The sequence below is a fragment of the Zonotrichia leucophrys genome, chromosome 2 (assembly GCF_028769735.1).
Source record: "Zonotrichia leucophrys gambelii isolate GWCS_2022_RI chromosome 2, RI_Zleu_2.0, whole genome shotgun sequence".
NCBI classification, from domain to species: domain Eukaryota; kingdom Metazoa; phylum Chordata; class Aves; order Passeriformes; family Passerellidae; genus Zonotrichia; species Zonotrichia leucophrys.
The window spans coordinates 110,071,267-110,091,327 of record NC_088171.1 but is presented as its reverse complement, the minus strand read 5'-3'; the positions used below and the strand labels follow the sequence as shown (position 1 = coordinate 110,091,327).

Sequence of the window (20,061 nt, the reverse complement as noted above, 5' to 3'; positions counted from 1 at the left end):
CGCAGCCTCCGCAGGTGCGGCCGCGGCTCGGGGCAGCCTCGCCCACCCCTCTCCCCGGGCCGGGGCTGGGGGGCGGCGGGTCCGGCTGGACCGGGGGCTGCCGGGCACGGCCCCGCTTCCCGCCGCCCGCTCCCGCCTCCCCCGTCCTTCCCCCAACTTGAACTTCACGTAGTTACCGGAGTTACGGCCGCGGCGCCGTCGCTGCGAGGAGAAGCGAGCCGGGCAGGACAGCGCCGGGCGGCCCCTCGCCGGGCCCGGGGCTGCCGCTTCCATCCCCCGTGCCCGCTCCGGGGTGCCGAGTATCGCAGCCCCGCGCTGGGCCGAGCAGTGCGGCCCAACTTCGGGCCGGAGCCCCCGCTCCGGGCACGCCACCCCCGGGGGAAGCGGGTCCTGACGCCGCCGAGTTGCCAAAGCGGCCGGAGGGGAGCGGAGGCTGGCGGCGAGCGGGGCGGGCAGGGCTGCCCGCCTGCCCGGCAGAGTTTCAGTCACTTGGTAGTTTCTCTGGGCGTCGCGGAGTTGGGGGGTGGTGGGGGGGTGGTGTTATTTGGGGTGTGTTTGATTGCTTAGGTGTTTGGGAGGGGGGAACCTGGGGAGGGGTGGCTCAGCTTTGAAAATGTCCCCGGCTTCCTTGCTCCTCCCCTGGAGAACTGCCCGGTTTGCACCGAGGAGGGAGGAAAACGGGGGCGGGGGTGAAGAGGGGAGAGGCAAAAAAAACCCCAGATCTCCTCTCGCCCTCCCAAGTTGCGGCCCCTCGGAGCGAGCCCGTCCGTGTCCCAGGCGGGGGAGGCGGCTCGGCTCGGCGGGCAGAGGGGAGCTCGTCCCCCGGCTGCGCCCCTCGCCACCCTTGCGCACACAGCCGGGATGCGCCCTCCGGGCCTCTAAAGCTCTGTGTTTGTTGTTGTGTCGTCCCGTGTGTCCCCCACCCCGCTCTCCTCCCCACCCCTCTGCCCAGGTTGGAGGAGGGTTTAAAAGGCAGGTGTGCCGGAGGCCGCTCGCCATGTCCAGATCCGGGGACAGGACCTCCACCTTCGACCCCAGCCACAGCGACAACCTGCTGCACGGCCTCAACCTGCTGTGGAGGAAGCAGCTCTTCTGCGACGTGACCCTGACGGCCCAGGGCCAGCAGTTCCACTGCCACAAGGCCGTGCTGGCCTCCTGCTCCCAGTACTTCCGATCGCTGTTCTCCAGCGGCGGCGGGAGCGGCGGGCACCCGCACGCCCTGGGGCTGGGGCCCGGCGCCCAGGACGGGCTGGGAGGGCCGCCGAAGGAGCCGCCGCCGCCGCAGACGCAGGAGGAGCCCGGCACCCCATCCTCGTCCCCGGAGGACAAGCTGCTGGCCAGCCCGCGGGCCATCAACAACCTGGTGCTGCAGGGCTGCTCGTCCATCGGGCTGCGGCTGGTGCTGGAGTACCTGTACACGGCCAACGTGACCCTCTCGCTGGACACGGTGGAGGAGGTGCTGTCGGTCAGCAAGATCCTGCACATCCCGCAGGTCACCAAGCTGTGCGTGCAGTTCCTCAACGACCAGATCTCGGTGCAGAACTACAAGCAGGTGTGCAAGATTGCCGCCCTGCACGGCCTGGAGGAGACCAAGAAGCTGGCCAACAAGTACCTGGTGGAGGACGTGCTGCTGCTCAACTTCGAGGAGATGCGCGCCCTCCTCGACTCGCTGCCCCCCCCAGTCGAGTCGGAGCTGGCGCTCTTCCAGATGTCCGTGCTGTGGCTGGAGCACGACCGGGAGACCCGCATGCAGTACGCCCCGGACCTGATGAAGCGCCTCCGCTTCGCCCTCATCCCGGCGCCGGAGCTGGTGGAGCGGGTCCAGTCGGTGGATTTCATGCGCACCGACCCCGTCTGCCAGAAGCTGCTGCTGGACGCCATGAACTACCACCTGATGCCCTTCAGGCAGCACTGCCGGCAGAGCCTGGCCAGCAGGTGAGCGGGGCGGGCAGGGGGGCTCGGACCCCGCGGGGGCTGCAGGAGCGGGCTCGGACCCCGGGGCCAGGACCGGGGGCGGCCGCAGCGGCGGGAGGGGGGCGGCGGCGGGGCCGAGCCGCCCGCCCCCTGCACCACCAAACTTTTCGTCCCCTCCCCTCGGCCCTCTGGCCACCCGCGCGTTGGGAATCTGGGTTTAGGGGGGGCGGGTTTTGACCATAAGTAATATTTTTTTTTTCTCCCACAATGTTATTCCTTAACAAGGAGTTAGGTCTTTAAACTGTAATAGCCAAGTTCTAGATCTGTTATTTTCATAAATAACTGCATCATCTGCGCGCACCCTGATGTTGCTGATGGTGGGGTGATGTCCCTGTTTGTGCCTGGAAACTTGTGGCTTTATAGTCCTTACATCTACAACATGTCAGTTATTTTCATTTAATAAGGTGATGAATCATGATGTCAAAGATTGACAATATGAGGTTGGTGTTAGGAAGTGAGTGTACATCATGTAGTTTAACAAGGACTAAACATATCCAAAATTTGTTTATCTTATTTTAAAATATGTTTGTACTTCGTTCACAGATGGAAAGATAATACCATCTTCTAGTGCTGGTATAATATAGTGGTGTGGCAGCACAGAAATCAAACCACACTTCGTATTATTCAGCTTATTATAAGGTTTTCAACTAATGGGTGCATATTACTAATGATTTGACAGCAACAAGAAAGAAACTAGTACATTAATAAATATTTTAAATAATACACTTTATTAGCATTAATGCACGGGATTCTTTATACTTTTTGTAACAGGCGCTACTCAGATGGTTTATCTTTGGAGATGGTGTGCCCTCTTATTATTTCTGGCTAGCTCACTATGTTAGTGTTCTGTCATGCTTATCACCTTGTTGTCTAACTGATTCTCACTCTGAAATCAAAACCATTAAATACAACTATTTCACAGCATAAAGTATTTCTGAGATGCCACTGCTGTAAGTTGGTGCCTACCCTTTGCATTTCAACACTCAAAAGTGATGACTTTGAAAAATGCAAACCCCAGGAACTCCTCAGGCAAGATTCTGCACACCACCGGGGGCAAGCTGATGCTCGTGTCCTGGTGGATTGCTGAGATACCAGCCGGCTTGGTTCAGTGGAGATACCTTTCCAGCTTCAGTGGTCCATGTCATTTGAAGGATATGTAGTGGTGTTCTGACCACTGAATGCTTACAAATGTCATGGATGCTGCAAGAATCTGATACTGCTGGTGCTGGGAGCTGCTTTCCCCTTAAGCCGGAGCATACACAAAGGGACTGCACTTTAGGTAGTCCTGGATGAGAGTCTTAGTTGCACTTAATGACTTACAGGAGACTCCAAATACCACAAATGCTGCTCTTTTTATTTGTAATAGGTCTGCATGTCTGTGCAGACAGTGGTATTTCAGGGACCCTTAACTACAGTGGGTGAAAACATGCTGTCACCTTCCCAACTTCACTGTGTGTCTAATAACAGTCTTGTAACTAGCTTCTCTTGATTTAGTTCTTTAGTGGCAGTGAAATGGGAGCAAAACCATTCAGATTTATTTATAAGCAGGCATTAGAACTTACTCCAAATGTTAAAGTGTTGGAGATGTTGAAATGTTTAGTAATGCAGAATGAAATTGTTCTATTTTCATTTTCAGTCTTGGACGATATTCCTGGAAATTCATAAAGGTCACAAAGGCCCATCTTTGAATCTTAATCACTTTAGGATTTTGCCAGGCTGCCTAAGTGTACAAATGCTTTCTTAAACATGAAGGAGTGAAAAAAAGAAGCATTCAAGACTACAGAGATTTCCGGATTTGTCTTCTCTGTTACTCATCGTTTTTCTAAAGTAGCAATTTTAACAGGTTAACATTCATTCAGTAAAATTTTAAGAAAATCTGCAAAGAGTTTCTTAAGCTACTAATTTCCAGAAGGAAATCTTAAAAGTAACTAACAGTGAAGTACATGTGCAAATACATAAAAATTATTACGCAGAAAAAGACTTCAAAACTCTGATTACTTTTTTCTGTGAGTAATGGTGACTTTGGTAATTTGGAATTAATGAAAGGTCATTCACCAAAGATGCACATGTCTTTAGAAAGAGATTAACTGTTTCTCTTGTGCAGTGTGATAGCTCCTGCACAGTACAGTAAGGGTTGGTGAGAAATGCAAGCAGCCCAGTGCCACAGCCACCTGCTTCCTGCATGTTCAGGAAATGGGAATTGCACTCAGTGTTAGAATTTGCCAATAACCTTTCTGCATTTTTAAAAACAACCTTTTTCGTTTTTAAAACAAGCTACTTTAAAAAAAAAAAGTACCTATGTTATATATCCATATGCACACTTTGGAGTACATTGACATGAGGGCTACTTCTGTTTGTTAATGGAAATGAATATAATGGGAAGCTCAAAATATGCTGATTTTCCTCTGAAATGTAACTATAAAGTTAGTCCTGTGGTCAGGGCTGGAGGAAAATGAGATTTGGGCTAACAAGAGCCAGTCTGTGCTCTGTGAGCAAAGGTATTTAAAATGTTTGTGCCACAAATGCAGATCCTGCAGTGCAAGTGATGCTGGGGCTAGAAGTACCTGAGTTGTCTGTTGTGCTACAGTGAAAACCACTGTTTACCTACAGAAAGACTAGGGCTTTTTCATGAAATTTCCTAAGAGAAGGTAATGCTTCAATGTCCTGATGAATTTTGTAAAATTAACTTTCAAGGTGCAACAATTAAATGATCACAATTTAAAAAGTTGAGGAATTATGTTCCTGAGTTGTGAGCCTTGCTGTGCACTCTGAGGTTAAGAGCTTTACACAGGGTATGAAGTGTTTTGGGTTTGATTTGGCATTTCATCAGGTGCTCAACTGTAAGCAAAGTTAGTAATACTGCTGGCTTGGTGATCCTCACCTCAGCAGGGCCTCAGCATGCAAGCTGCTGCTAAACCTCTGGAGACACAGTCAGTTTTGGTGTCACTAGAAAATATCGTAGTTGATTTCAGCTTGGTGTGGGGTGTGTGACCCTGAACATTAGGCTTAAATTATGTTTGTCTGTCCCTGAAAGAGACACGTAGCTCTGTGCTGTATCACCTTCTGCAGTTCTGGGAAGAAAATGCATTTAGATAGAGCAAAGTTCATATTCCAGACATTTGTTTGACTCTCGGATCTTCACCAGAGTATTGAGTTGATTAAAATGTCACTGTGCTTTATTGTGGAATATAATATACTTTATATAATATATGGTATGTACTTTATATAATATATGTATTTTCAATTTTTGAAAAGTCTGGGGGCAGAGCATTACCACCTGCAGCTCCTCTCACCTGCAAAGGGTGCTTGGGCTGGTCTGTCCCTCCCAGGATCTGCGGGCAGAGCAGCTGCAAATGCAGCTGCATACCTGAAGGCAGAGGGCACTGAGGGAAGTAAAACTGGGGGAGAGGGGAAATGCGGAAAAAGAAAGGAGTTGAGATACCCCAGGGGAGAAATGGGATACAAGTAGTGGAAACAGGACAGTGCAAATCAGGGAAGACATGAGAGAAGAATAGTTTTGAAGGGAGAAAAATGTAAAAATACATACCAGACAGGATACCAGACAGGAAAGGAAACTAGCAAAAGAAAAAAAGACCCTGGCAGATAAAAAGAAGATAGGGAATGAAACAAAAGGGGGAACACTAATTCTTGGCAGAAACAGCATCTGTTGTCAATGGCAGCTGAGTATTGCAGTTTCTGGAAAAGCTTTTTCAGATTTGGGGGAGGAAAAATGGATGGAGATCAACCAGCTGACATAAGATAGGAATAGTCCTAGGCAGAAAATACAGAATTAAAGAGCACAAGAGAAAAGAGGGGAAATAAGGAGACAAAGAGATAAGAGGGCTAAGCCTACCCATGCTGTTTTATGGTTTCAGCAAAGTCCCAGCATGTACAGACCCAGGTTTTTTGTACTTTTGTTCCCTGGACTACTAGACCTTAGGGAGATTAAAAGTGCAAATTCTGGTCCTGCTAAAGCTACTTGTAGAGGTGGTTTGGTTTGCTGTTTGTTTGGGTTTTTTTAATTTCATTTCAGTTGAGAGAGTGTGTCATCCAGACTGTTTGAAGGTAGGCAATATTAGTGAAAGTGATAGCAAATTAAACAGTGACAGGTGATGAAGATGATATGAACAGTTTTCATTCAGAAGAAAGATGAAGAAGGAAAATGTAAGGTGCTGAACAGCGTGAGACAGTGGCATTTGTGTGGAAGGCATATATGCCTGGTCTGTTTTACTTCCTACAGAGGAGATTAAAAATTTGAAGAAACCAGCTACATCCCTTGGCAATTAAATAATTTCCTTCTTGCATACACTATTTGTCTCCAAATCTCACAGACCGTAGTTCAATTTGACTTCTTTTTCTACTGAGATTTTTGTAGAATCTCAGCAGGACATAGTTGGTGGTTGTAAGAAAAGAGTGTGTTTTTTCATTGAAATGCACTCTGTCTTCTGGTTACAACCACCTAGCTGTCCCTTTGGGATCATAACAGGAATATTTGGATTTTTAACTAATATTCATGTTTAATTGCAAGTGAGAAATACTACAGATCCTGAATTTACATATGATAAGCAAAACACATCCTAAAATATATATGAATTATTGAGTTTTGCATTGCAGTATGGATGAAGTGGATGTGAGGCTCTGGTTTATTTTAGTGAGCTTTGGATCAGTTTTTATGTGCCTGAAATAATATCAGGAAATTGTACATGTGCCAGGACTCTCTCAGCTGAGCTGCAGAAGGGAGACTGACACATTAGAGGCTGTGGGGTAGTGAACCACACACCTGTAGTCAGTTTAATCCTAGTTAGTCTCACCTACTTTCCTTACCTGCCTCATGTGCATTCATTTGCCATTGGAGACAAGCTCATGCTGAAGTGTAAGTGGAGAGATGTGGAGTTTCCAAAAGGGTGGGAGCCCTGGAGCTCACATTATGGACAGAGGGAGCACCACTGTCCTAAAAGGACTGCTGTGGGTCAGGAAAGTCCTTGGAAGCCTTTTTTAAAGACACATGTGTCCTGGCTGGTAAAATCCTTGAGAGCTGCAAGGTGGTATCATCCCTGAGGTGATAGTCTTTTTTTTTTTTGGATCAGTTATAGTATTTGTTAGGAGAAACATAATTTATGAAGAGCATTAACAGCCTTTTTTATGGACAGCCATCTTTCCAACAGCTGCAGGTGAAGAGGGGTTGCCAGGCACGTTGTGCAGGTCCTTGTCCTGCCAGCCAGTTTCCCAGTAAGAAGCACTACCTTGGAGCTGTGTCCTCTGTGAACTGGCAGTCCCTCCTGATTCATATCCTTAGATGGTAGGGCTCTTCCCCAGATCCCATCTAATGAATTTTATCTGTCCCCTCTCTGGAATCCTGTCACCCCAACTCCTGAGTGTCGCTCCCACCAGGCTCCCAGCCTCACACACCAATCCCCACTGCTCCAGACCTCTGTGCTTGGATCTTTACAGGCCATTGCAGTTTGCTGAACTGTGCTCCTCCTTGGCTTTGTCACCCTGCCGTTTTTAGCACTTGAAGCAGCTTCAAATACCTGCATCTGCATCTCCAAACTCTTTTTCTGAGGAGAAATCTTTTACTAATTTCATAACAGCTTGTTCTAGAGGGAAAATTAAACTAAGTTTAAAAACAAATAATCTTAGTAAGCCACTCAAACTCATTACAAAGTGCCTTTGGAAATGGGAACTTCTTCCTCAAATGCTGGAGCAAAAATGCCCCTCTCCACCACCCATGCCAGTCTATATAGCAGCTTTACAAGTCATGCAGGTTCCTAAAAGCAGAGCTGTCAGCCATGAGTTCCTGTGCTGTTCTTGCCCATCCTTTGGCAACACAATCCATCTCTGTCCTGTTGGGAAGTACATAGGTCACGAGTGGTGCAGAGCCTTCTAGACAAGGAGGTCCCATTTCAGGCAAAGTCCTCCTGGAATGATTTCTGCTTAAAGTGTGCCTTTTACAACTGGAGTGCTGTAGGATCATGGTGAGCATCATGTCTTTGCTACTGGTCTGAGACTTCTCTGTTCACTCTTTGCCTGATGTGCATCCCCATCATGTGGAGAGACGAGATAGAAAGGAGAGGGTCTTAGAGGGCGTGGGGTCACTATAGTTTTTTCTTTATAGCAGAAGAATATGGAGGTTCTGAGTCTGTAACTGCTGAGCAGTAAATGGAACAGAGCTGTGATGGTGTAATTGTTTGGATTTGTACTTGAAGAGAAAGCACAGGGAGCCTGGGGGGCAAGGGGAGTGAGGAGAGGTAATGTAGAACATAAAATCAACAGAAAATAGTTTGCCAGGAAAAAGCTTTGGTTCTGATAAACTCATGTTATGAAAAAATTGATATAATCTGTAAAAAACACTGTTTCATCTTTTCAAACAACTCCTATGTTTTAAAAATCCAATATGTTTTCTAAATCAGAGCAAGGTTTGTAATTATCCTTTGCTCAGTGTGGCCTGGAAAGATTGAGCAGGGAATAGGAATCCTGAAAGAAGGGTTTGAGCTGGACTCCCCTGCTCTGTAAGCATCTCTCATGTTGGTTTTGTTGAAACAGATTCTGTCTGGTATTACACATTTACTGAAGGATCATCTAAAGAAATTGAAGACTATGGAAAGTTGACAACTATTGGTAGATACTTCCTGGCATAATTTTTCATATTTGCTGCCTCCCTGAAATTTTCTTTAAAGACTGTCATGCCTAGTACTTAGTAGTCAACACTTGCTGTATTCTTGGAAAGCAGACAATAAACTGAGCAAATATTGTCAGCTGCCAAGTTCAATGGAAGCAGACGGTTTGCAGTGAAGCTGGAAGTAAATAGAAGTTGGTGCCACAGTTGGTTCTTCCTGTATTCCCCAACTGGTGCCTTTCAGTAAAAAAAAAAAACAAACCCAAACAAACCAGTGGAAAAGGTAACAAGTCATACTCTGAGTGAGCTGGCAGCAAGGTGTGTTCCTTTCCTTTGGCTTCCTAAGGAAAAGGAGCCTCAGCTGGAAAGAACACAGCCTGTGATGCTGTGTCAGCCTTCTGTTGATGTGGACATCAGACACAGAATCAAATAAAAAAGGGCTTTCTTGACTTTACACAGTCTGAACATCAAAAAATAACAGTTAGTTGAAATTTCCTCGGGAACAAAAATTAAAAAGATGATTTGATGACTTTCAAGTATTCTACAAAGCATTTCCATTTTACAACCTCTGTCAGAAAAAAAAAAAATCCAAAACAAATAAAAAACAAAAAAAAAAAAAAAATCCCCAAAATAACAAAAAAAGGGAACCAGCCAACAAACTGAACCCAAAAAAAGGCCAAGCAAAATGATGTGAGGAAGGGAGGCAATTTGCAAAAGTACTTATCTTTGATATTTGATATTTTCCTTTTTTTTTGTCTTTTTTTAAAATTCAGGATAAAGAAAATTACGTAAAGGTTTTTTAGAACTTCCATCAGTTAGGAAAATCTTTGAGTAGTTCTATCAAGAAGATTCATGAAACAGGAGATTTTGTCTCTCATTCACCAATTTGCTTTGCTAGTAACATTCCTTTGAATTCACTCCCTTGCAATGCTCCAGACACTCAGTGTGTGGCTAGTAAGGATATCCTCAGCATTCACATCTGGTAGTGCAAGGAGGCAAAGATGAGAGGGACTCTCCTCTGTGTTTTTTCCAAAGGAGCACTGGATAGGTGTCACTCTTCCAGGATAGTTGTTCACTGCTAAGCTACCTGTTACATCAGAGGCTTTTACCCCAAAAAGGAAGGGACATTGACTTTAAAAAATCTTCCAGCTAAGAGCTGGAAGCTAACACTTAAATATTAACTTAGAGATCAACAGTAGCGGGATTGGTTTCATAAAGAAAAATGGGATTTTCAGAGCTTCAAACAGATTCTAAGTTATTTCAATACAGGAGATGGAAAATTACCTGACAACTTTAGAAGTAAAGGAACCTTTAACTTGTAAGGTAACTCTGTAACAGTTAAGTGTGGCCTGCCAGGTAAAATATTCACTTACCCTTAGACTTCTGCGTTTAGAAGGAAAAGGAATGATTATTGTTAAAGCAAACATTAACTAATTCTTTTCTGTGCTTTTTTTAAGTGTTGGACAAAATTTAAAAAAAAATTCTAGTAGATTAAGAGGAGGAAACCAGCTATCAATATCTGTCGCAAATCATTCTCAGCTTAGTATTTGTCTTCTTACACTTCATTCTGTCAGTGGTCAGCAACATGTATTAAATGAGCATCGTCTTCAGTGAACATTACTGTGAGCTCTGCTGCAATGGAAACTGGGGTCTTCTGCCAAGCCTGCCTACATGGAGAATGAAAAAATGAAAACCAAAATCTTCATGATATGACTGGTTTCCAGGTTTTTAGTATTTCTAGAAAGCTTTTTCACATTCATTCTAGTGTGCCTGGGGCAATAGGTGCAAATTAGAAGAGGCAAAAAAATCCATTCATGAAGCAACTTCCATACATTCAGGAAATTTTTGAAGATTCTTTGAACTGAAGAACTAAAAAAATTATTGGTCATCATTTGCAAGAGACTTTATCATGCTTTACATTTTGACAAAATCAGGATGTTTTTAATGTCTGTACTTTATCCATAAGGGGAAAGTCATTAGGCAGGATTTGGTTTGTTGACTGTGAGAACTCAGGTCCTTCCTCTAGCACTGCTGTAGGGTTAGGCAGAGATTCTGGACGCCTATTCACCTATAGGTTATGATGTTTGTTAATTCATTTTATGCGATGACAAAACCTCATAAAATTCCTTTGTCCAGAATAAATTTTACATTGAACCTTATGGCTTTCATTGAGTTCATAGTTAAACTCCCGGATAATTAGATTTCCTCTCTATTAAACATGTGTTACTAATCATGGCTATCTTTGCAGTCAGCTATGGAAGCCAAAATCCATTGAAATAAGCAGTTTTCATATGACACTTTTGTTGCACTGAAATGCCCATCCAGGAGCTGGGAAGGTAATTGTTGAAGATCACATCCCATGTTCTCGATAGCAAAACATTTTTTTCAGTCACGGGCAAATGGATGCTTGCAACATTTGTTCAGTTTTGCACACTGAAACTGGATTGTCAACTACATTTTTTGTTGAACACAGATTCCTTTTGAGAAGAAAAGGGTTGCTAAAGACCATCCTGGTTTCTGAAGGTGAAATTAAGTTTTTGGTGTTTACAAACAAAAGATCGGCAACTGAAATGTTGATTGGGATAGTATGTATCTCTTTTTCTCTTACCTGGAGGTTAGTATCTAAACCTCTCTGAAATAATTTGTTTCTGCTGCAGGTTAACACAGCCCCCTTTTCTGAGATTCTTGCTGCTTGATTTGACAGTATCACTGTTGGACTCAGGTTTCTCAAATCCTTTGATGTAATGAGATATGAGGATGTAGATAAAACTCACCATGCATTCACCTGCCCTTACTGAGGCTGTGCTGCTCTTATGGCTGATTTTGTTTGTGCTTGAGTTCAGTGGGCAAACACTTGGAGTTCCATTTGGCTCTGCTGTGTTTAAGGTCAGGTCCCTGCTCTGAAGAGCTACCCATACTCAAAGCCATGGTGATAGCCTATATGAAAAGATAATTAATGATCCAGACTTCTGGGTTTACTATAGCCCTGAGTTAAGAGAAAAGTATAGTTGAATACTCTTTTTCTTTTTTCTTTTTTTTCACCGATGACCATGATCACTTGTATGTCTCAGGATGCCTTTCTCTTTCTGATGTGTAACACTACACTGGATGCATTAAGAACCACAGGATTGCCACTTCATGGTTGTATTCTTGCCATTTATTTGCATTCCCTAATACAGAGGGCAGAGCATTGTTTAAAAACTGGAAGAGTCTGGAGCAAACCTGTTGTTGAGGCTTGTTTTCTTGCCAGCTTTTGTAGAATGAACTTCTACAAATTGCCCAGATAAGGAAAACCCACCAGTGCAAGATTGATGGATATGTTAATAAAGAAAAACAATGTACAAGAAGAGTATTTCCCATTCATGCGTTTTCCATTAACATGAGTCTATCAAGGTTGCAGAACAGTAGGAGTGGTTTCAGGAGTGTTGAGGTCTCCAACAGCCTTTTCTACCAATTTCTTGTGAATCTGTAAACTCTCTTGGGCTCAGCCTCTTGCCATGAATACTCATGGTTAGTTTAGACCATGGACTGGTGATCTGAGTTTTAGAGCTGATGGGCATCTGCTGCTACCCTTGAAGTGAGTAGGATTTAGTTGTGTTGATGGCTATCTCTGAAAATGAAGCCACTTCTGTGAGTGCTCAAATTCCTGGGTTTGTGTGCCCGAGGGAAACTACACAAGTTTGAAAATGTTGACTTTGAAATATACTTTGGTTTCCAGTCTTGTAAGTAGACAAAATAAATTTCACACCACATGAGGTACCCAGGAACTTAATTAAGGTGAATTAAGTGTTTTAAAATCTTAGCCGAACAGAAACGGCAAAGTGTGTGCAGAATAATAACAACAAATGCATGTTCATCAGTGAGAACTAGAGTTTTGGAGTCTAAATCTAAGTAATGCTTTCAATATAACATGTGGATAAATTTATCTCAACTTTTTTGCCATGACAGCCTGCCTGTCCACAGCTTAGCCTTCCCTGACCAAGACCCACTACTGTTAATGGAACACAAGGTGATCATAACATCCTTGCTGGGGACACTGTGAACCACAGCATTAACTGAATAGAATATTAGACTGTAAAAAAAAAGAGTGTGTCATATATAATGAAGAACATTTCACATTGTAATCTTGACTTATCCAAATAGCAAACATGTAATAACACATGAGAGGGGGAAGCTTTATCTTGCTCAGTGTATTACACATATTTTTGAATCCTGTCTTCATCACAGTGTTTCACTGAATAACATTTTTATTAACATTTGGAAAAGTCTTCTGCATATAAGAAGTGGCCACTTACATGTTTTTCATATTTTAGAATGTATTATAAGAGTCTAACAGTACTGCTTAGTGCAATATGAAGCATAAATATAACATAATAAAGAAAATATTTTTCAAAACCTAAATTGCAGCATTTCACATTAAAACTTAAAACCGGATCTGGCTCCAAGGAGACATATCAGTTTAAAACCTGCATGTCTTTAGCCACTGTATTATACTTACTTAGTTCATTGGAAGAGATCTCAATGCAGATAAATTAGATATTTTGGGTATAAGTACCCATCTCTTCTTTGCCATGTGAAATTTCCCTGTGCTTTTGGTAGAGACTTTGCTGACTATTCACTTCTTACTAGACTTTTACTAAAAGTTTCTGTTCTTGCTACTTCCCATTTTAAACATATTTTAGAAATTAGTATTTTTTAAGCATACCAATATAGCAGCACTGCTCCTTCTCAGGAAACAGCAGATTCTCAGGCTGTTTGGCTGAAAAAGTAATGTTAAGGATAGTTGCAACTGCCAAAGTCTGGAAACTCAGAGTTATATCTGACATTTCATTCTTCACCTTAACTATTGAGCCTTGGCCATTCATTGGATTTTCACAGTGCTTTGGAGTTAGAAGGGAGTTTTACAGATGAAAGATGAAAATCAAAATAAACTCCTTTATCAAGTAAACCTTGCAAGGGCATTCTGAATTTTACAATGCACAGGGAGTTGATTGTGATATAACATACAACACAGGAGGGCTGGAATAAACAATTTATTCTCTATTGTTAGGGATGGTCATGCATAACTGACTTATGGCTCTGGTTTGCTCTGCCACTTGTTATGTGTGCAGTCATCCCTAACTCATACGAAAACCAGTTTATCATACTCCCATGTTGCACAGAACACATCAGATGTTCTCTCATTAAAACTTTACTGGGGAGACTGAACGTTATAAGATGCTGGCAGTGCTTTAGTAAGCTTTCCCTGGAGCACTATGGAATCTGTGCTGACAGTGATCATGAGATGGTTCCTGGTATCCTACACAGCCACAGTCTGCTGGGCAGGTCACAGTGCTCATTGACAGCACATAGCAGGTGCAGTGCAGGCATCCAAGGCTGGCTTGTCAGAAAGACTGAGGGACTGCAGGGGCTCTCCCGGAGTCGGGAGAGAATCAAGGGGTAGGACAGTGTGGGACAGTGTCACTGCCCCCATGGTTTAACTCTTGCTCCTGCACTGAGGGTTTTGTTTCATCCACTGTGAATTCATGACCTTCTCTGAGCCCTAAATCTGTTTAAAAAACAGATGAGGCCATATGCCAGATAGTTCCCTGGCCATCCTTGTCATAGATGTATCTGTAGTCTATAGTTGTCTCAGGGACAGCCATTTACAGATTTTATTCTGGAGCATTGCGTGGATCAAGCTCTCAGCTGTGTGTTCCCTTCCTGAGGGATGTTCCCTGTGGTTGGTGCATGTCTACAGCACCATCTAGTTTGGTTTTGCCCATTCTTCTCAAAAGAAGATGCAGTTCTGCTACAAATGTGGATCACTGGGTCACCAGCCCACATTCTAGATAGCAGCTGGCGTGAAGCCATGAGTGTGCCTCAGTTGCAAGGCTCCCACTGCTGGAGTTCACTGCTGAGCTTGGAGCTCCTGGGTGGTGCTTTGACCCCACCACAAGCATCTCTGGTGGTAGGCTTAGGTTCCTGGTGTTCTGTGCCTTTATTGGCCGGGGTGTTTGCTGCAGACTGACACACGGAGTGCCACACAGGTGTTGTCATGCCTGGAAAAATGGTGTTTGACAAGGGTGCTTTCCATCAAATGCATGGTCCCACTGCACAGTCATTCACATGGATGGCTGTTTTCCAGGCTACATCACCTTCCTACCTTACAGGAACGTTTTGAGCCTAGACCTTTATTTCAGTGCTATCTCACCCAAGCTGAGTATAACTGGTGAAAGTTCAATTATATGCAAAGTGTCTATTAAAGCATCAGGGCTCATCTGGGGGTCTGTGCCTCCCCTCCAGTTTTCACTTACAATTGTGCTAAATCCCTCCATGCTGCAGAGAAATCGTACGTTCATCAGGTGGGGCATTGGAGGCCAGGGTGCAGATAACCACTTTTACTGCAGATGAGACATTGCAGTCCTGTTCTTAAGAACTGCCAGGCAGATTGGGAATCACGGTCACGGTTAATAGCAGCGAATTGCCAGCTCTTGATGGGTGGGTAGTCACTCCTTTCAGTGGTTGCCCCCTGGGGGAGAAGGTAGAAAAACAGAGGGAGGGAATTAGAGTGACTTTGCACAGTTGAGCAGGTTCATGCCGCTGGATCAGTGGCAAGCATTGGCAGGGCTCCACTCTGGGGAGGCTCACAACAACATCACAGTCTCATTTTTACCAATTGGTGTTGCTATAGCCAGTGGTGCACAGGGGGAGAGCAAAGACGAGGGGGGGAGCCGGGGGGGAGAATGAAAGCAAGAGTCTGGACTAAATTAAACAAACAAAAGTGCTTGTAAGTAGCATTTAACCCATAACCATTAGCCCAGTGCTGCTAATTGTGCTAAACTATATATCTGAAGTTCAGTGTGTGATTAAAGAGTTGGCTCACAAACTCTCTGCATAACCTTAATTTTTTCAAGGTTCTTTGAGTGTAGAATGGCTTATAATAATGATTTTGACTAATACGATTTTTGACATGCAACTTTAATGCTTAACCTTAGTACAACTCCAGAGCATTTCATGTGTATTCAGCTGTAAAGAGTGATGATTTAAAGGGATAATATAAGAAAAAGGTCGTTCTAGAATGAACCTCTAACAAATTGCATAAAGGAAGCTTATTATTCCATGAGTAGAGAGATACGCAGCTTTTCTGATCATTTTTCTGCTTGGTTCAAGAAATTGTTGAGACATGATTGGGAAAAGAAACACAAAAAAATGAAATAGAAAACTGCAAGCAGTGAACATTCTTTTGATGGTTATGATTTTGTTGCCACTAAAAATACTCCTCAGTAATGTGGTTGTTCATCTTTCCTCTTGTTTTGGGTGAAGAATTCGTTCCAATAAGAAAATGCTGTTATTGGTTGGAGGATTGCCTCCCGGACCTGACCGGCTACCCAGCAATTTGGTTCAGTATTATGATGATGAAAAGAAGACATGGAAAATACTGACAAGTAAGTGGTTTATTTTTGTACAGTTGTCTTGATGAATTTAAAAACATGGTTAATCAAATTAGACACTTTATTGATTTGTTTCTCTTCAGAGATTTGTTTATGTATCACAAGGGGCTTCACAATGGAGCAATAAATTGAGATTGCAGAAGATGCTAATTTTATAATAGGATAGGCCTAAATTAACATTGGCTTAAAATCATTCCAGTAAGTTTTTTTTAAGTAAACTTGTAAGTCTTTCAAGCTGCAACATGAACCCATGCATATTTATGTATATATGAATAAAATCTGATTTAGGAAAAAAAAAAAGGCATTTTTTTCAAGACATTTTTCTCAAGAGTCAGATCCCTGGTAAGCCGTAGTACTAGAGCACACCTTTGATTCTGTTTTGCATTTTCATTTCCTTCTTCCAGCTTTATCTGTTGTCCACAATCATTAAAGAAAGGTTTCCTCTGTACTACCCTGCGTCCATTGCTGACAGAAGCATTGGTGGAATATATCAGCTACAATAAACAGTGCATGGAGGCTGCTATCACAAAATTCTTTCCCACCTTCTTTTAATAGTGGATTGGTTTTAGAGTAAGTATTTTGCCTCGAGCATCGAGATTTGGAACTTATTGTTATGTTGGTTGTGATTCCCAGTCTGACTTGGTCATGGAATCAAATCATAGCTTCTTGAGTGCAGCAGGCTGTGTGTGCATTAGTCCCCTTGTGGCTAAACTGGCTGCATTGGTCAATAAAACTAAATTTTAACTGTCAAAATTGCCCAAAGCAGTATAGATAAAATAATAAATGAGCAATTTTGATCCATAAATCAAAACCATACTTCTAAAACTGGACAACTGGTAAAACCTGGATTTCCTATTAGACCTGCTTTTTTTTCCCCCCCAGTAAAATACATTTTACAGAATGTTTTTCTCCTCCCTTATCCAAAGCCCTATAATGGCATACATCCACATTAATATTGCATACAAAATTAGGATAATTTTTTTTTAATTACTATGATGCAGGACTTGAAATAATGCCCTTGTAGACTGATATTCTCCAATGGTAGATTAAGGAGCCTTTTACAAAGTGGTGCCACGTAAAGACTGTTTACATATAGATGACCTGGACTAATAGTTGAGGATGTTCTAAAAAAATGACAATTAAAAAAGGTTATATGAAGTGTACATTATAAAAGTTTATAGCATCTGTGCTAGGGAATATATTATGCCTCACATTTTCCAGAATAATGAGTTACAATACCCACCTCTGTAAACTACTTCTAAGAAAATCCTGAAGATGGTAAGTCATTGAAAAATCAATGATACTGCCTAAGGCAGGTGTTTTTTTCATTTGCTGTGTCTAATCCAGTGGCTCAACAGGAGAGGCAGGAGGAATGGACCTCTTGCTTCAAGATCTGAACTCTCTACTGAATTAAAGTAAAAAGCCTTTTTCTTGAGTCTTAACTAGCTGTAGATTGTCAGATTTTTTAAGAATGGAATTTACTCAGCTCTTGGTTATTTACATTGTGTTGCAGTCTCCAAGAATGTGGGAAACTACCAAGAGGCAGGAGACCTTAATGCTCTGGTTAAATGTCCAGCATCTCTAGTGTTGGACCAACTGTCTGTGGTGGTGTTGAGAGATGTTTCAGGGTAATTTTATGTAGAGAATTTAGTTTTTTCTGTGTTACCTTTAGAAATAGGGAAGAAAAGTTCTCTTTCCAATATGGCAGTGCACGTAACATTCTGCGCTGTGGTTAAAACAAAGGCATTTGTTACAGTCCTGGCAGTTTGGGCTCAAGCATTTACTGCTCAGCACTGGAAGCCCTGGAGGTTCCAGGATCTGTCCCAGTGCTGGCTGAGGCAACAGCTGCCACATACAGAGCCCTTCTTGACATGAGTAACCCTGTTCTTGCAAATCCTGCCAGAAAAGGATGTCCTCTTGGCCTGGGCTAAAGTTTGAAGAATACAGAGGAGAACATCTGTCTTTTCATACTGAAAAAGACAAAATGTTAACAAGCATACTTTCTGAGAAAATATTTTACTAAGATTGTAGTTGTTACAAAATGTCTTTAAAAAAAAAAAAGAGTTGAAATAAGAGTTTCAAGTATCACCTTTTTCAGACTTATGAGAGAATGGGAGATAAGTCCAAGTAGATCTTCTGTCCTTTCTGTGAAACATTGAAGAACTATAGCATAGGAGTGTAGGAACTTGAAGAGCTGTGACTGAGAAGTCTTAGGGAACACAACAAACTGCACAAGCTTAAAACATAGTGGTAGCTCAGTGCAGCCGTGGTGTACTATCAACATACTGTGACATTTATGGGGGGTGTAAATTTAAGGACATAGTTCTGTCTTTATTTATAATGTATTGTTTTTGCAATTTAGGAAGGAGTTTTCTTTCTTTACCTTTTTACCTCTCTCTCAATCCACTGTTGTCTTATCAGAAATATACAATCAGCAGCAAAGGCAGAAGATTTTTTTTCTGTTTGTTTTTTTTTTTTCTTCTTATTTAGATAGTACTTTCAGCCCCAGTGTTGCAGTTCATTCTCAACTTGTCAGTGCAAATGATGGGTTTGCTCCTCAGTGAATAGGGACAGAGCAAAAGCTATGTCCTGCTCATGAGGTTCTGTGATGGGAAGAATTTCAGTTCCTGTAGTCTGGTATTTCAAGATGTTCTATTTTATTATTGCCTTAGGTGTATTTGATTTTCTCCTGTTACATAGTTTTTTCTTTAACCTTCTGGCTGCCAATAGGCTCTCCCACACACCAACAAAATGCCACATTTCGCACTGAGAGGCTTACTGACCCAAAGTAAGTGTGCACAGAAAGTCCCCCTCCCTTCCTCCAAACCCATTTGCATTCCTCATTTTTTGCTCTCTGTGCCAGTGGCATTTGGGGGTAGGGATGTTGGGAAAGGAGCAAACACTCAATCCTGGGTGCAGTGGCAGGGCCGTTGAGGAGGAGGTGGATGTGAGGAGCCCGAATTTCCACTGCGAGGAGCCCCAGCAGTTACTCTCAGGGCTTGCAGACCCATTTGAGAGGGAGCTGCTGGCCTGTTTCCTTTTGCCTTCTCAGCAGGGAGAGTGGCTCACTCTCAGCACTCAGCTGCTTAGGGTTCTGTGTCCTGCTTTGTGTGATGCATAAGGAGCAGGAGAGGATCAGCCGTCAGGAACTACTGGCTCCAAGGCACTGCAGCCGGAGCTGCGAGGATGGGTGCAGGTGGAACAGCACAAGCTATCGAGTATGACAGCTCAGCACAGGAGCAATCTCATTTTGTTCCCTAGACAAGACTAGATCTATTGGCAGGGGATCCTGCCCACCTCTCTCTGCCTGGATAGCCAAAGCACCAAATGCATCAGTACTAATGGGAGTAATTCGAAAGGTATCAGGAAAACAACTTGCCTTGTTCATAGACCCGGGAGAGGAGGGGAAGCGTGCACCCATTTCCAATTTTTTAATGTCATCATCTATAGGCAAGAATGCTATGGCTCAGGGGATCGGTAGATTTTTCACAGTCTAGTATTACTGTGTATTTTTCCTATCTGGTATTTCTCAGAGAGTTATTGTTTATATGTTGACAACATAGAGGCAGAATAAAGAGGAAGAGAAAGGAGTAAGTTAGTGGCATTCTACAAACATTTTTTACTACCTAATTTTGCTTGATATGGGCACAATCCTAATCTGAGATTATAAATGATATTACACTTCATAACATGCATGTTGGTGTTTAATTTGAAACACTTATTGTAAAGTTGTGCCTGAACAAAGTTGAGGCTTTTATAGACTTTATGATAAAGTACAGCAAATACCTTCACTGCATGGTTTCTTTTCAGGCCAGCCTACATCTGCCCAAACACTGTTCACTGTTTAGCTGGGTACTACATAGGTCACGTAGCAGCAACAGGCTGCCATTGCCCAGTGACAAATGGAACTGCTGAAGGGGGTGTGACAGACCTCAGTAACAGCAAAAGTTCTGCTCTGTTAATGGGTTTCATTATTCTGTGATATTTTGTAGTCTTTATAACTACTTACTGGGTGTGGGGCTTTGGGGGAGGGAGGGT

The 20,061-nt window shown here is 43.1% G+C and overlaps 1 protein-coding gene across 1 annotated transcript in view; it reads left to right on the top strand.

Annotated features, from left to right (window-relative positions):
- The first annotated feature begins 200 nt into the window (after positions 1-200).
- Positions 201-20,061, top strand: part of KLHL14 (kelch like family member 14) — a 59,551-nt gene continuing 39,690 nt past the window's right edge. Inside the window, exons 1-3 of the mRNA XM_064706037.1 lie at positions 201-492; positions 953-1,935; positions 15,896-16,017. Coding sequence (XP_064562107.1) covers positions 998-1,935; positions 15,896-16,017 — 1,060 coding nt within the window. The 5' untranslated portion in view covers positions 201-492; positions 953-997. The remainder of the gene's footprint in view (positions 493-952; positions 1,936-15,895; positions 16,018-20,061) is intronic.